This window comes from Perissodus microlepis, chromosome 23, assembly GCF_051167445.1.
Source record: "Perissodus microlepis isolate ML-2025 ecotype Zambia chromosome 23, ASM5116744v1, whole genome shotgun sequence".
NCBI lineage: Eukaryota > Metazoa > Chordata > Actinopteri > Cichliformes > Cichlidae > Perissodus > Perissodus microlepis.
In genome coordinates, this window is record NC_140482.1 from 35,190,840 (window position 1) to 35,207,174 (window position 16,335).

Sequence of the window (16,335 nt, forward strand, 5' to 3'; positions counted from 1 at the left end):
GGCTGATATCTGATAATAATAATAAAAAAAAAGTCTTTGCATTTTAATTTGCATCGAATTCCATACTTAAAAATATGATTTGCTGCACAAATCATCCTTCTTCTCTCGCAGTCGACATGCACCAGAAAGGGTAGAGGTGCAGTCACAGAGCTGAAATGGACATAATGTGTAAGTCTCAACGACTCCAGGTTTCCTTGACAACAGTAACATGGCAACAATCACTCCATATACAATAATCTCCCTTTCCTTTTTCTGCTCCTTCTCTTATTCTCATGCTGGGCTCTTTGAGTCCATTTTTAAAAAAGAAAGCTCTTTAATTCCTGCCTGTCATCACTGGCCTTTCACTGTTTAACTGTGTACTATAATAGCTCACGAACAGTGAATGAATCATCAGAAAAGCATAACCTGTAAATGAGTTATGAAAATGTGTGGTCATGACTTTATCTGGGGCTTGGACTGTTTTTAATGTGATTTCCTATTCAGTGTATAAAACACGTGGCAGATAGTAAAATAACAGACCTCAAGGCCACTGTGCACTCACTTTCTCAAGACTCAAAAAAGCAATTTATTTAGTTCTCAAAGCTGTGAAGGTTGCAGTTAAATGTCACTACTACAGTTTATTTACATGTTTCTACAACGGTATTTTATCATCTCCTTTTCTGTCTACAGAGTTTCTATATCATCCTATCAACAATCATCCTCTGATGAGTGAGTCTCACAACATTGTCCTGTTATCACTGTTTCCTTCACATTTTCTTAGTCACTCAACTCCTCCTGTCTTGTCTACTCATTTGCATCACTACATCTTCTTCTCTTTGTTGGTATAATACATCCCTTCCAGCTATCCCTGTTAACAATCTAACCACTTGCTCCCCGTGGGGCACCATCACAGCGCTCCCAGATCGTGGCAGGAGCGGGACTTCTGCCTCAGGAACTTCCCCACCTCTCGCTCTCGAGGGTACCGAGGCACCAGACTGGACAGGAAACGTTTGGCACGAGATGTGATGCTTTCACGTTGCCCTCCTCCGCTCATGTCCTCGGCGCTTGTCCCCGGAGGCCAGGGAGACTGGCCCCTGGCTAGTCGCACCGCACACTCCAGGAGCTCCACGGTACGGTGATCCAGAGAGGCGGAGATCTCCAGATACAGACAGTTGAAAAGGGCAGCGCTAGACATGGCCTCTGTGAGAGGAAAACAGGAGACGGAGGAGATCAGAAAAAAGGCAGCTGTCACAGCTTATATTCAGAGCCACATGTCTTTTCATCCATATAAACCTTTTGATACTCCTTCACCTGTAATAGATTGTTGGTAGTAGGCCAGGGCATGTCTAAGAGGAAGAGCTGCATGTCAGCCTTCAGTGACGACTAAGAAGGCTACTCTAACAAAGTACAATACTTGGGAAATATATGATAAAAATGTTCCCGCTTAAGGTGGAAACAACAAACATGTTTCACCACTTGAGGCAAAAACACACCAGGGAATACAACCAGGCTATGAAAGAGGAGATACCAGCAGCTGGTGATGTCCAACACAAAAACAAATGAGTGACTCCACTGAGATTTACTAACTACACTCAGTACATGCACTCCATGTGACAGTGTTAAGCACTTGTTAAGGATACTTTAGTGCTCACTTAATGCTTGCAGGTCTGCAAGCATTAAGAAACTGTTCAGTTTAAAAAATATATATACTGTCACAAATATTATGGTCACAAAACGTTCTTGAAATGTTGAGCACTACGTTGCAGGTATATGATCCGTGCCTTAGTCTGTGTTCAGAATACAGAAAAAGGCCATTATAACAACATAAACCATCACACGAACCTGGCCTTAAGCGACAAAAGGGTGCCCATTTATCCCAGGCCCACCGCTATTTCCAGTCAGCACATCGTAAAACACACTGTAAAATATGGCTGAATAAATGAAATAGATCTGTGTGTACACAGCTGAATCAATAAGGACAGGTAGCTGTAAATATTGTGACTACACAGTAAGTCATTAGCAACCATGCTATGTTGTGTATCATCTAGGGCTTGTAGCTGGGGTTATGGAAGGATCTTCTACTCAAAGGAGCAATTACCCTTTAAAAGTGAAATTTTCAGGGTTAAAGTCTCAAAAAGATAACTAAAACAGCAAGAGCAAGCTTTTATCTCTTGGTAATGAAAACTGTGCTGGAGGGAAGATGTCTGCATGCTAAGTGAGATATCTTTCATAGTTTTCCAACTGTGCAAAACACGCAATACGAAGTATGTCATCAAGAGGTTTATACAACGACTGGATCGCCTGTGATAGTGATAGTTAATATTTACTGATTAAGTAAACAAGGACAGAGCTTGTATAAGCTAAATCAAGCTGGAATTTTTTGCTTTGGTTTACTTTAATTTCTTTATATAGTTCTGTAGCACATTTGTCTTTAGTTTCATCTTCACTGCAGGCCATGATCTCCCTCTGCAGTATTGGTCTGCAGGGTCATTTAAATAAGGAAGAATGGCATACACTGGGTTGAAAAGTATGTAGTTTCATAGCCTGTGTGATATAAAACTGTGGCGTGTGGACAAGCAGCGTAGTCACGCTGAACAGGCTTTTGCTTTAACTGTAATTAAACTCCCACACTGCAATAAAGCATGACATTCACATTTACGTTGTTTATGGAGAGAAAGAAAGAGCGTAAAATGTCAACGTCAAGTGTAATGAAGAAAGCCAAAACAGAACTAAACTGTGAAAAGAATCTGCTCCCAAAGGAAATGTTTATACTTTATAAGAAAGAGTAATGTAAAGTGTAATGTATCAAAAAAAAAAAGTTTTTTTTAGGTGACTTGGAAAAGATAATCGTCTCACCTTGAGAGGTGACCTCACGCGTGCGAACGAGGTCACTCTTATTACCAACGAGGATTATTGGAGTCTGGGGCTGAGTCTCTCTCAGGAGAAGCCGAAGTTGCGCGGTACGGTGGAAGCTACGCCTGTCAGTCACCGAAAACACCAAGACGCACACCTCACTCTGCAGAGCCGACAGGTCCTTAATGACAAGCACAGGGACAGAGGATGATGCATTTTTGTTCTTTGTGAAATATAAGACACTAAAATAGAAATGAAATAAAATAAAAAAAAACCCAAAACAAACTCAAAGGTTCTAATTCAAACTGATGTAGTATTTTGCATATGAATCAAAGTCTTTTTCCTTCATAATGTTTTACTTTCCAGTGCTCTGATGAATATTTCCACCAACCCTAAAAATACAGAAAAGAGAAAGATTGTGTTTGAAGAACCAGCAGGTGGCTGATCTGTCTTTTTAACATTACCTGAAACCCTTGTTAGTCAACAGCTGCACACTCCTCTTCGAGCAGCAAAGGGACTCCAAAAATATCAAATTCCTGAGTGATTTCTTCACACAAAATGAACTCACTTTGTCTTTAGTCAGTGCTGCCATGGTCCACTGAGTTTTCATTAAATTTTAATTAAGTCTACAACTGAGCAGAGACCAAGAGGAACGTATGAACCTTAATGGTGTAACTGGGAAATTAGGTAAGTAGATTCCTTGGTGTGGTAGTTAGCGCTGCAACCTCACGGCAGATTTGAATACACGTGCCAACTGAGGCCTTTCTGTGTGGCGTTTGCATGTTGTCCCCGTGCCTGCGTGGGTTCTCACAAGGTACTCCAGCTTCCTCCCAGGGTTCAAAGACATAATTGGCGTTTCTAAATTGGCTGTAGGTGTTAATGCGAGCATAAATAGTAAATTTGTCTCGCTATGTAAAATCTACAACAGACTGGTGACCTGTCCAAGCTGTACCCAACCTCTCTTGCCCCACAACAGCTGGGGTAAGCTCCTGCCACAACCCTAAATTGGACAAGTAGTTAGAAGGATGGACGGATGGAGATTCCTTATAAAGCCACAGTTTTAGTGTGTTTTAGAATTTCTCACATCTGGTAGCACAAGGAGTAACACATTATAATCCCCCACATCAGAAAAGACAGATTGTGCCACAAGAGTGTAGCTTCAGCGTTTTCGCACATGCACCTAAATCAGAAACATTAATGCAGTCATTTGGCACACCAGCTCTGTGGGCGACTCCTTCTCTGTCTTTCTGTATGTTTCTCTCTCTCCTATTCACATCCACACGCTGATGCCTCAGAGCTGCACTCACGGGAAAATAAGAAAGTGTGGAAAACAACCTGATAATGAGCTTTCCTTCAGTCGACCAGATGCAGATGCTGCAGATTGACTGACTGTTTTTGTCCAACAGTTCTCTGAGCTTGACAGTTTTTGTTACAGTGATGGCAATAAACAATACAGGGTGCTCCAAATACTGTGCACACTGTGAGCAGATCAAATGCTAAATATGCAGTAAGCATTTGTTTATATATTGTAACTGAACCATTTTTTATGTCAAATGTAAGCTGTATTAGTAATCTATCAGAGGCAGTCTACCCTGCCCCCAACAATAAAATTGTGCTCACGAGTGCTGTGATATACTCGTGTTCATGCATTAATATGCTGTCAGTTCTGCTTGCAAATTTCTCTACACGCTCTTTCAAACTCTTTTTCTATTACCCCAGTTAATCTCTTAATACAGCGAAGCTTTATCCCTCCCAGCACACAGAGTTCTTCAAATACTGAAAAGCAAATGAAACCAAGTGCTGAAAAATCTAAACTGCAAAGGAGCAATTTAATCTTCTTCTTCTTAAAGCAGTCCAAGTATTCAGCACAGAAGAGCAGCTGAACACACTGTATACAGCTGCACAGAGGGCTCACTGGCCTAATGAGGGAGCAGGAAGCAGAGTGGGAGCTATGAAGTGTTGTTTGGCTCACCTGTCTCCAGTTGTCATAGATAATGATGGTGCTCTCCTCATCATCCACGGTAACTGTGTGCACATAACCCTCCCCTAAGGACAAAGGGAGCAGCAGTTAGGTCTCAGGAGGGAAATGGGCACTGTGATTTATTTACTTGCTGCTCACTTACTCCACTGCAATACATTGCTCTGCATACAAACAGCACTGTACCATCAGAATCCACAGACGCAGTCCTGTCCATGTCTCCCGCGAGGGCCAGGGCCAGAGAGGACTTCCCGACGCCATTCTGCCCCAGGAGAGCAATCCTTAGTGGCCCGTCAGGTCTGCCCTCCACAGTCACGGTTGGAGTATCATCCAAGGCAGGGCTGAAACTGTTTGGGGACACCGAAGGCCCGGCCGCACCTGACGCCCAGTCGCATTCATCGTGGACGGCTTCTTCTCGCCTGAGCTGGTGCTTAATTGGCAGAGGAGTGCTTCCTCTGCGAACGGTTGGAGTGCTGGGCAGAGTCATACTGTCACACTGGTGGGAAAGAAGAACATAGACAGACAGTGTAACACTCGTGAAATAGTGATTCCCACATGCCAACCAGAGCAAATCCCAAAACCTGATCTACATGAACCTCTCCTTATTTTTTCCCTATATCTTTACTGTTGTGGATTCTATGTGCAAAAATGTTTGTGATCATAAAGCTCGGGCTCTAGGTTGTAGATATCCCTGATAGGATCATCAGGCACACAGCACTGGCTGTGGCTTTGCCCTAAGGTTCGGGATAAAAATAAATAAGGATTATTCTGAACTGGAAAGAATGTAGTTTTAAAAATGAGCAGTTCCCCTTAAATGGACTTCAAAGACAGAAAGAACTTCTTTTTAAAACCCTGAAAATTCAAAGAGTGCACAGGGAGATATACTTATTAGTCACTAACATAAGTGAAGCATTGGAAATCCTTGCTTCAATAAATCTCATAATGAACAAAAAGCTCCCCAGTGGCCTATCAACACAGCAATACTAGGATGGAGTAGAACCTGACTAACCGCTGGACCTGATATTACTCTTTGCAAGCAGCCCAAGGGGAACACATTACATATATAATGAATTATGACATGGCTATTGTCTATAGACTTTTTAGCAATGTATTTGATTAAGTAGTGAAATAGCCTACACAAAGACAAGTTTGCTTAACTGTAATACATAATCTGCTATTTGTGCAGTAAAATCCCCAAAGTAGTCAAACTATGTGATGATACTATTTCAAATTGATCCAGTCCATCATATTCTTCATGATATTCTGTGAAAATGTTTCTCACATTAGCAACACACTCATACTGTGAGGCTTGGGTTCACGTTTTAACACCTAGAGAAACCGTTTAGTGTCAACCTGACAGCTGACTAAGGTCAGCGAAAGGAGGCAAGCAATGTGGCCTCACAATAAATAGACTCTGGATATAAATATGCAGATTTTGTGGGCAAGAGCTTTGGTACTGAAAGCTTTTTGGTTTTTGTTTGCAGTGCTGAGCAATCATGTTTGAGTAGATTTGGGTTGCATAGAAATAAACAAACCCTGCAAAGAGCAAAAGAGAGATTATATTTGCTTAGATTAAATTTCAAGACCATCAGCTGTCATGTGATGAGGATTTATGTCTTTATTAGGTTTTTAAAAACAAATTTATCTTCATTATCAAGCAATTACAGGTGCACAGAACAGGAATTCTTGGCCCAAATGGGCTTTGTTGTCCCAAAGGCTGAGTCGTCAGATGATAACACATGGGTATCTGGGTTAGGTAGCAGGTGTTGTAATCTTAGCTTTTCTTCTCCTGCTACTGTTTATTGATTTACCTTTGAGCAAAAATTGAGAGTTGTGTTATAAGACATTCTTTTCAAAATGTTTACAACTATGCCTTACAATTTTTTCCACCATTGTCACTGTCATGACACCACAGGGCAGATTTGGCTGTAAGTCTTAAAGATATTAAATGAGTGTTGGATGGGTTTAAATGCAATGCCAAGTTATTCTGACATCAATCAACTTGTTACAGTATTGCTGATACCAATAGCGATACTGATAACTTTAACCTATAAAGGCAGCTTATGTAGGTGAGATCAGTATGTCATGTTTTATGAGATCACCTCTAAATCCCTGTGGTTTTTATTTTCCATAATAATAAGTTAACACAACAAAACAGGCCTTTCAGCTTTTCATGTATTTTGAAACTGGATTTCTTTTTTTGGAGACCTGAAATGTAAATGTGTGCTGCATACTGAATCCTAGTGGTTAGAAACAAAGTATCCTTTCTATTGCGCTAGTATCGATCAGATACCGATAGCACCGTATGTATATCGATAAACTATTGGTATTTGGATCAGTTCTCCCACCTCTAATATTTAGTCTAGATTTATGTCCATCTGACAATATTTATTCTTGTTTTAGCTGTTTCTGAAACTCTTAAAGAGAAAAATTTGGCATTTTAGGTGCTAAATTCTACTGTGTCGATTATTTAGCCAGAGGGTGTTTTAAAACACACCAAATTATTTTGTCTACTGAGTGCTATAATGTTTTTTTTTTTTTTTTTTTTTTTTTTTTTTTTTACTTTTTAGCGGCTGGATTGACAACAATGGCAACTTAGTAAGTAATTTTTGAAAACGAATCCCTATATTTTCAGAAATTAATAAATCGATTTATTGGTAGGATTTCTGAGGATTAATGTTAATTAATGGGGTAAACCTGTTGCTTAAAGGATAACCTTCACTTCTTGGAACTGAGCAACAATCATAACATAGCAGATCCCCCCCCTCCCTGCATGAAACAATAAAGTGAGAAGAGGTGACAATTAAATGAAAACCAAAATCAGTCGAAAGGCGACATAAAGTTCTTGGAGGGCTGAAATGACATTTAAAGTTTGAGCTGCACTAAGCCACCGAGTGAGTTAATTATTGAGCAACATTATAATCGGTTGTTTATTTCATTGTAGTTAAAATTAGTCATTGTAGCCGTAACTCCATTATAAACTGACTCCTAGTATTTTGTAATGCAGGACACCCCCTCCCTGCACCACCACCACCTACCTACAACACTCACACACACAGATTCAGCAAGAATACCATACACCGTCACCACATAACCTCAGTTCCCTTCTTTTTTTTCCTTTTCCGTTCGGGTTCCTGCACCTTACCGTGGCCGCATTCTCCTCGCTGTCTTCGGGCACATCTGTCGGCATCTGCAAACTGAAATCAAGCGATCGGAAATGAGGACTCCAGAAGATATACAGGGAAGAGCATCATCACCATTCTTCCTCCTCACCCATGCCACCCCCACCCACCACTCTCACTTTATGAACCCCTTATCAAGCAGCCCGGTATGATCTCTCACCTGTCAGGTGGTTATCAGCTACTAAAAAGTAAGCACTAAGCGCGGTCTCTCTCTCTCTCTCTTTCTCAATCTTCCCTCCCTAGCGCGCGCTCTCTCTCTCTCTCCCTCTCTCTATCTCTATCTCACTCTCTCTCTCTCTCTTCATTTCGCTCTTCGCTGTCATTCTGTGTTCTCAGGTTAGGGCCCAGGTCCAGATCGGTAAGTCAGTACTGCCATTCATCATCAGCACTCCACAGACTGACTACTGTGACTCACTGACTTGACGCCTAAAAAGCTCTCCAGATCTTGATTTGCTGCCTAGAGAGGAGAGGTGACACCACTACCACGTGCTGGAAATGTTTACTGCAGGTGCATGCAGCCCGGTGATAGCAGTGAAGCGTGATGCATGCATGCATGTAGGGAGCAGTGCTGTAGGAAGATGCTCAGAGTCACGAAGCATTCACTTGACCTCTGGTAGATGGAGGCGATGCAGGAAGCGGCCGCTAGGGGGCATTATAACATAAGTAATCACGTTCCTAATTGACTTTTTGTGTGTATGTGAGAATGTTTAAAATGTGTTATTAGGTTATCCCTGCTGTAAAACAGAGCCTTGATTGCCTACCCATTTGCTTACAAAGTTTAATAGCCCTATTTTTTATTTTCTTTGAAGACACACAATATTTTATTTGACAGATTAATTTCCAGTTCACCAAAGTATTTTCTAGTCTGTTATCGAAGGAGTGTATATGAACATGTTTTCTGTCAGAGTGCGAACATGGCCATGAGCAGTGGTGTGTCCCTCCCACACAAAGCCACAATAGACTCCGGCAGTGAGCAGCCAGGGCGCTATTATAGCCCTAATCCTGCTCCTATTATACAGGCCAGAGAGAGAGCGAGAGACACAGAGAGGGAGGTAGAGCTGAAGATGAGGTCATCCCAAACAGCACACACCCAGGGTCACTGCCTCACTATAGAGGGGCAGAGATAAAGAGAGAGAGATGGAGCCGGACATGGTGCTGCAGAGAAAAGGCTTCCAGGAGATTGACAGTGGCAGATGCTAGGATAGGTGAATCGAGAGATGAGGTTTAAACCTGTGTGCAAGGTGTTAAAAAAAACCCTGACACATCACAGGGATGGTAAAGTAATTGGTTTATTGTATATGCATATTAAACCACACTACAACAGGAGCAGGAAACCATGATAAGGGCCTTTGTTGTAAAATAATGTTAATTCTAATCACAAATGAATAAAAGAATAAACTGTAGGAAAGTAAAAATACACGCTAATGGAATAAAACCAAAAAAATAATTAGAATCAGTACATAAATAAACAATAAATACCAAATAAATAAGTGAATAAATAAAACAACAATTTATGTAACCTATACCCAAACAAAATAAATAACTCTAATGCATTAACCCTGGCAATAAATTCATGGGACAATTAAGAATGTGTCTCCATGAAGATTTTCTTTTAAATCTTTTTTTTTGCATTTTTTTTTCATCCCTGCACCATAAATTTTCTGTTGCATCAGTAGCCCACAGTACCCGAGTCCACAGTGACCAGCTCTGTGGTGCTGCATGTTGTAGTAATATGAAAATGATCTGTGTTTTCACAGAGCAATGTTTTTTCCTTTTTTTTTTTCTTTTTTTTTAACAGAGGTATTCCTTCTGCCCAAAAATAGCTTCCTAGTCTGAAGAACTGGACACAACCACACAAATCATGCCACACTTTTTTTCTTTTTGCTTGCTGAAATGGGTTGCCTCTTTTTTCATTTGCAGTTGCTCGAGTTAAGCACACTACCATCCCCGTGTCTCTGTATGTAAAAACCCATTCTCGAGAGCACACAGCAAGTCTGTTAATGGCTGAAATTTGCCAATTCCAACTGGCAAAAGTACATTTCTTTTCTAAAACAAAAGGTCAGTTTCCCCGCTATTCATTTAACACAATCACTGGAAGATATTCTTGTACATTCTTTAATCTATGATTATTAATCTTACAAAGAATACCAGGTCTTGGTGAGCTTAAACACTTTGGTAGGCAACTGTGAAATATTAGCTTAACTGCATGCCATGGATACTTTATCCAAGCCCATACCACTCCACATCCAACACCACTGCACTACTCAGACCTCTGCAGCTTTAGCAGCTTAATATAAAAAGAAAAAAAAAAAAAACAACTACACTGAGCCTCAATCACTCACTTGCAGAGTACATTGCAAATATGTAATATTGCATAGATAACAATGTCAGACACTATAATAGTTTTATTGCAAGATAAAGCTGTTTTTTAAAATCCATTTTCAGAGTAGTGTTTGTCACCTGTTGCACTGATATCACCAGCAGAAGCTCTCAGGAAACTCTCAGTCAGTTTTTTGTGCAACCATGATTCACATTTAAGCAAATCTGAGCCTGTGAAGCAGCCCAGGGCTGAGTCTAACCCTATTAATTAACAGTCAGTTCCCATTTAGTCATTCAAGGGTGGTTTTCACAGTTGTATGATCCCCAAAACAGCCTTCCAAAGTCTCTCTTCCACTTTCTCTTTCACACATACACATGCACCCACACACACACACACACACACACACACACACACACACACACACACACACACACACACACACACACACATACACGTTCTTGTTTCTTCGCTCCAAGTCTGATTACTCATTATTGATTGCTCCACACTGGCTTGTCTATTTTCTTTGTGCACCCCTGTGGATTAAACTCAGAGGAAGTAGTCAGGGGGCGGGGAAGGTGGGTTGTTGGTGTGGGTCGGCTGGGCGTCACCACCGGTACCATGGTTTGTGCTGAGCAACTTCTCATAGCGAGCCTTGTAGGCGTCTCTCTCCCTCAGCACTCGAGTCAGCTCACACTGTAGCTGTTCCAACTGATGAGAAAGGAGTAGAAAGATTGTAATTTATCTGCGCTTCGCTGAGCTAAAGTGCAAAGATGCTCACTTGGAGTGCATTATTTATTCTATCTGCAGAGTGTGTCAGCAGTTATGTCAGATGCTGCATGTTTTTGCTGTCCTCACCTACTTTAAAACCAGAATTTCCCATTAAAAAGCTGGCTGATATTAATGATTAATGCCAGTGTAGAAAAAGAGGCAAAATCTCAGGTTTGACACTTATGAAAAGAAATTGAAGACATTGTACCTGCTGGGTAAGCAAATGTTTCTCAGACTCCAGAGCGTGCCTGTGCTGTAAGCGCTTGTAGCGGCAGGACTGGGCATAGCCTCGGTTCTTTAGCGTGCGGCGTTTCTGCTTCAAGCGCACCACCTCGTCCTTGCTCACTCCACGCAGGTGTCGGTTCAACTCGCGTACTGACAAGCTCACCAGCTGCTCATCAGAGAAACGCTCGTTCGCCCCGCACTGAGGAACAGATGGAGACGACACACATAAAGAATATGCTGTTTCTCACCATTAATTGGCAACAAGACACATGCAGGAAATTATGGGAGGGTGTGCAGAGTGTGAAGCTGGTTCTGGCAAAGCTTTAGATTCATATATGGCATGAATGGTGTACACATGATGTGTCAAACTGAGTGTGCGTGTGTGGTGTGTGAGCGTGCCTGGCTGTCAGGGGGCACATTCTGGCACCACATGTCTATAATCTGTCATGTAATCTGACTAAGTGTGGGAGACAGTTATCAGGATTACCCACAGCAATAATAGCAGATATTATCATAAGCTCACACTGTGTTCCATATAGAGATCCACCCAGACATCTTGATCAACCAGAACACAGATTACAAAGTTTATTTACCTTTTACATGCAGAGCAGAATATTAACAACTGAGTTATTAATAAGATACTAATGTAGTTTTAAGCAGAAATACTTATCGACAAACATTTTTCTTCCTGAGGGCACCAATAACAGGCCTGCTGTATATACAGTTAATGAATGAAGGGCTGCACCACCCATGAGCTTCTATGCCTTTGCTTCTATTTATTCCCCATTATTTGTAATGAAAACTGAGAAATCATTATAAAGTAATTAGAAAAAGTGGCTTAACTTTTTTATTTTATTTAGGTCTTTCAAGATTGGCATGACATAACACATAACAATCTGCAACACTGAGCCAAAATCTTGGTGCATCCTTTATTGTAATAATGCAAATTTACAGTATAACTTTTAAAATACTAACATTTAGATATTTACAGATGTCAGATTATAACTAAATTAAATTACAGAATACCTGCAGCTGCTAAACTGTTTTGGGAAAAAAATGTTCCCAAATTTTCCCTTAGGTAAAGATTTATCTTCCCTTATTGTTGCCATGTGGAAAACAATCCTTAAAGTGATACTTCAGATAGACAAAGACATTAATAACCATGTTGTAATGGCCTAATCCTAATCCTTTGCTGGACCATTGCTCCCTCCTTCCGCCCAGCCTTTTAATGCTACTGTTTTCTCGCTTCACTTCTTTTCCCTCCAGGAATTTCTCATGGTTTACTGATTAACGCTTCCTGCTGAATATTATAATCATAATGAGGCCCTCTCTTCAATTCTGGATAGATTTGTACCTGATTGGTTTGTGGGTGGTGATGATGGTGATGGTTGCCATGCATGGGGTGGTGCGGGTGATGCTGATGATGGTGATGCTGGTGGTGATGCTGGTGGTGATGAAGGCGGCCCTGGGGGCTGAGGGGTTGGGGGTATGGAGCAGAAGCGGGGTTAGTGTTGGGGAGGGAGGGAGGGCCTGATGAGAGGAAGACGAGTGGGCGATGGCAGATGTCTGCTGCTTTGGCGCAGGAGATGTCACCTCCGCTGTCGCTGCTTGAGTCTCCCAGGTTGCTGCTTGAACTCTGAGAAAGACCTGGGAACTGAAGAGAGGAGGTGCAAATGATGAAGGGAGAGAGAAGTATAAAGTCAGTTCTTTAGTGGGTATATGCATAATGAATAATAACACTGACATAGCATAAGAAATTCTTACCTGTGAGCTAACAGCTGCTGCAGCTGAGTTCAGTAGAGCCTCCACAGCATCCTCACACCCCAGGAAGCCATTCACCTGCCCTCTCTCTCTGTCCCCTCTCTCTGGCACCCCTCCCAAGGCTCCCAGCAAAGTGGCGGGCCCCGTCACCTCACCTCCAAACTGTTGCTGCAGTGCGGCCAGCCAGATCAGGTCTTCCAGAGAGGCTGGGGTCGGACCTTGAGGGCCGCCATGGGCTGGACTGCCTTCCACGTTCCCCTGAGAGCCGGAGCTGATGTTGGAAGTGAGACTGTTGGGTATGGAGAGGGGAAAGGAGATGGAGGAGGACGATGAAGAGAGAGAAGAAGAGCCCGAAGGGGGTGGGTGGGCATCGCTGAATGTGGGCGAAGGTGGCAGTGAGTTGTAAGGGCTGGAGCTCAAGCTGGAGTCCTGCGGTGGGTGGCTGGTGTACGGAGAGCTGGAGGGGTCGTGGGTACCAGATTTAGGGTACGCACATGGAGGAGGGAGCGGAGGAGTGTCAGATTTGACCTCAAACTTGAGAAGGTCAAAGTCGTTTAGGTATTCCATGGCCAGAGGGCTTGGGGGAAGAGAAGGCATGGGGAGGGAAGGAGAGGACATGATGTTTGTCGCTGCTGCTGCTGGCGGGAGCTTCAACAGGGTTTTTCCGTGTGTCAGGATTGTTGAAAAGTCCAGTCCTCTGACTCAGTGCAGCTCATAGACAGCGGCAGTGGTGATGTCGGAAAGTCCACTGGTTGGTGAGTTTCTTTTGTGAGAAACTGTATGTCCCCTTTTCCTTGTCTCTGTTTCGTTTGTCCTGAAGAAACAAAGAGGGAAAAAAGGGTTTGGATGGCAGGGATAAGAGTAATGGGTGGTTGATGTTGTCTATAAAGAGCTGATAAGCTGTAATTAATGTTACTAAATTTGTGCAGCATAGATTTAGCGCTCATAATAAATTAAAAGCTAAGAAATGATGCATCGAACCAGAAATGTGTGTTTTTTTATTTAATTTCACTCATTCTTTTTCCTTATTAAAACTGGATGCCTACATTACCCATAATAAAAGCTGACAATGATCTCTGAGGTGTGTTGTGTTGCAGGCCTTAGGCTGCAGAGGAGTGGTAAGCTCACATACATCTACATCCAGATTATTTTCATTTGAACTTAATTTCCAGCCTTGACTTTAAATTAGATATTGCACTACTCCTTTAAGTACTTCCCAAGCTCTGTCAGCTCATTCATGAATACATCTAAAGACCCCCTTTAATTTAACCATTTCTATTCGATTCTATCATGAAATGCCTTAAAAAAAAAGGTTTAGTTAGAAATGGGTAAACATCAAGGTAGGCTGTGTTTGTATATTAACACACTAATCTGCAGCACACACCTCTTGCATCCCACACATGTAAGCAGTCTGTGTACATAAAAAACACAAAGTTTCGTGCACTTTAAAAGTGCATTTCCTCTCTTGTAATTATATCAGTACTGAGCATCACATTTCTTCTTTTTAAGATCTCCTGGCTAAATGAAGAAACTGAATAAAATGTGCTGTCAGATGCCTTTTGAAAACATCTTCTTCTGCATGTCAGGTTTTGCATTTGGAAAACTTCCATGTAGAAATACTTTCCAGGTTGCTCAGGAAATGCAATATATCTAGAAACATCTGCTCGCTGAACTCATAAGCAGTTGAAGCAGAGGAATTCACAGGCTTAATCATTTTTGACAGAAAGATCCACAGGTCTCAGAGAGCAAATCCAATTATCGAGCACTTCAGACTTTAATCCAGAGGCCAAGACTTTCTAAAATTTATATACAGCTGTAAATTTACTTTTAGCAGAAATTGATAACAAGTTAAAAGTAACATATCAAGATAGTAAAATGTGATCTTTTTTATGCATTTGCTGTCAAATTCATGTTCAAAAACTCGTTTTACACAAAAAAAGAGTTACATGACAATATTTTAGAGTAACTTACAGAAAATCTGAGACGATAAATGAGTTAAATATTAACATAATAAGTCAAAACATTCAAAAACAAATGAAGAGGCTAAAAGTAGTGTCCTCACAATATAACTGAAAAGTTCAACACTTCCATTATGCTACAGGGGTAAGTGCATCAAAGAAATCTGTAAGTGGTTTCCGCCAATACTAATTACAGACCTTCAGATTTAATAGTTGTTATTAATAAAATGAACACCTAATTAAAAAAGTCCACCTTTGACTAGTGCCTCTGCTTCACCGCTCATTACTTTCACCCCCTGTGGCTCAAAATGGATTGTAAAAGAAAGCAAACAGTGACAGGGCTCCATGGAGGCCTCAGTCTGGCTCCGGACCAGAGTTACAGCAAAAACACACACATGAGAGAAAAAAGTAGAGTGAAAGCAGGCCGAGATAAAGGCCCGATGTGAGAGACGGTCAAACAGGCAAAGTGACTGAAAAGATCTTACCGTCGGTCATAGAGAAGAAGGATGGTTACGAGCTCTTGTCAACGTCCCCACTGAACACACACACAAACACAAATAATCGACTGACTGGTTGACTGACACGTTTGGAAAGAGACACAGAGGAAACAGCGTGTGTGTGCATGTGCGTGCGCATGTGAGTGTGTATAGCACTCTGCTACTGAGTGCCACTGCCCCCTTTCTTTCTGTCCACTCTGCTGCAAATCCCTGTTTGCAGCAATCCCCTCCTCTCTCTCTCTCTCTCTCTGTCTCTCCCCTCCACATCCCTCTCTCATGGTTCACAGGCATGTTCACGCTCTCTGGCAATGTCTCCCCCGCTTCACTCTGTCACCCCATCTCATATTTTGTACTCCCGTTTCTTTTTCTCTTCTTGTTTTACACGTTTCTGTTTCCTTGCATACACCCCACACACATACCTCCAAATTTCCAACTCTCTCCTTTGATGCGACATAAAATTTCTTGCAAAAGAAGCAAAAACACTTCATACATGCAACGCTTCCTTCATCAACTACATTTCAAAACTGTTGTTCTGCAAAACAAGTATCGCTGACACTTCTGAAAATCATGAAAGTTTACTCAATTATCTCTGAATATTTATCTCTGAGTATAACAACTTTAACAGTTGTGTTGCTGCAAGTTGGACTGTAGGCTCTGTGCTGCCTCACAGTGGATAGTCACATTTACTGAACTGAAAATGAGTCAAGAGCAGCTCTGCTTTAATGCTAAAATGCTGTTAAATATTGAACCTGTGAGTTGTTACAGTCAACCAGGTTAAAGACAAAGTTTTAAAAACTCTCTAACCCACAGACCC

The 16,335-nt window shown here is 41.6% G+C and overlaps 2 protein-coding genes across 4 annotated transcripts; both read right to left on the reverse strand.

The window, feature by feature from the left end:
* Positions 1-537: 537 nt before the first annotated feature.
* LOC146361944 (GTP-binding protein REM 2-like) lies at positions 538-8,586 on the reverse strand. Its single transcript, XM_084922062.1, has 6 exons — positions 8,153-8,586; positions 7,956-8,007; positions 4,997-5,306; positions 4,805-4,878; positions 2,836-3,013; positions 538-1,179 (listed from the first exon to the last, which is right to left on the reverse strand). Exons 2-6 carry the CDS (start codon positions 7,998-8,000, stop codon positions 887-889), a joined length of 900 nt encoding a protein of 299 aa, XP_084778188.1. The 5' UTR covers positions 8,001-8,007; positions 8,153-8,586; the 3' UTR covers positions 538-886.
* Positions 8,587-8,863: 277 nt separating this feature from the next.
* nrl (neural retina leucine zipper) lies at positions 8,864-15,779 on the reverse strand. 3 transcript variants are annotated; one of them, XM_084922059.1, is made up of 5 exons: positions 15,510-15,779; positions 13,070-13,880; positions 12,660-12,959; positions 11,289-11,504; positions 8,864-11,020 (listed from the first exon to the last, which is right to left on the reverse strand). In XM_084922059.1, exons 2-5 carry the CDS (start codon positions 13,682-13,684, stop codon positions 10,859-10,861), a joined length of 1,293 nt encoding a protein of 430 aa, XP_084778185.1. In that variant the 5' UTR covers positions 13,685-13,880; positions 15,510-15,779; the 3' UTR covers positions 8,864-10,858. The 3 variants fall into 3 exon arrangements, with proteins under 3 accessions (XP_084778185.1, XP_084778187.1, XP_084778186.1); XM_084922061.1 differs by having other exon boundaries at positions 12,899-13,880; XM_084922060.1 differs by lacking the exon at positions 15,510-15,779 and having other exon boundaries at positions 13,070-15,047.
* Positions 15,780-16,335: the final 556 nt, after the last annotated feature.

Bases quoted from the DNA above. Each gene is read 5' to 3' on its own strand.
- LOC146361944 (XM_084922062.1), bottom strand. From the start codon at position 8,000: ATGCCGACAGATGTGCCCGAAGACAGCGAGGAGAATGCGGCCACG. The intron at 5,307-7,955 runs GTAAGGTGCAGG...CTTTCCCACCAG, and splicing joins GCGAGGAGAATGCGGCCACG to TGTGACAGTATGACTCTGCC. The intron at 3,014-4,804 runs GTGAGCCAAACA...CTTGTCATTAAG, and splicing joins TCTATGACAACTGGAGACAG to GACCTGTCGGCTCTGCAGAG.
- nrl (XM_084922059.1), bottom strand. From the start codon at position 13,684: ATGTCCTCTCCTTCCCTCCCCATGCCTTCTCTTCCCCCAAGCCCTCTG. The intron at 11,505-12,659 runs GTACAAATCTAT...TCTGTTCCTCAG, and splicing joins ACCACCCACAAACCAATCAG to TGCGGGGCGAACGAGCGTTT. The intron at 11,021-11,288 runs GTACAATGTCTT...CTTTCTCATCAG, and splicing joins AACATTTGCTTACCCAGCAG to TTGGAACAGCTACAGTGTGA.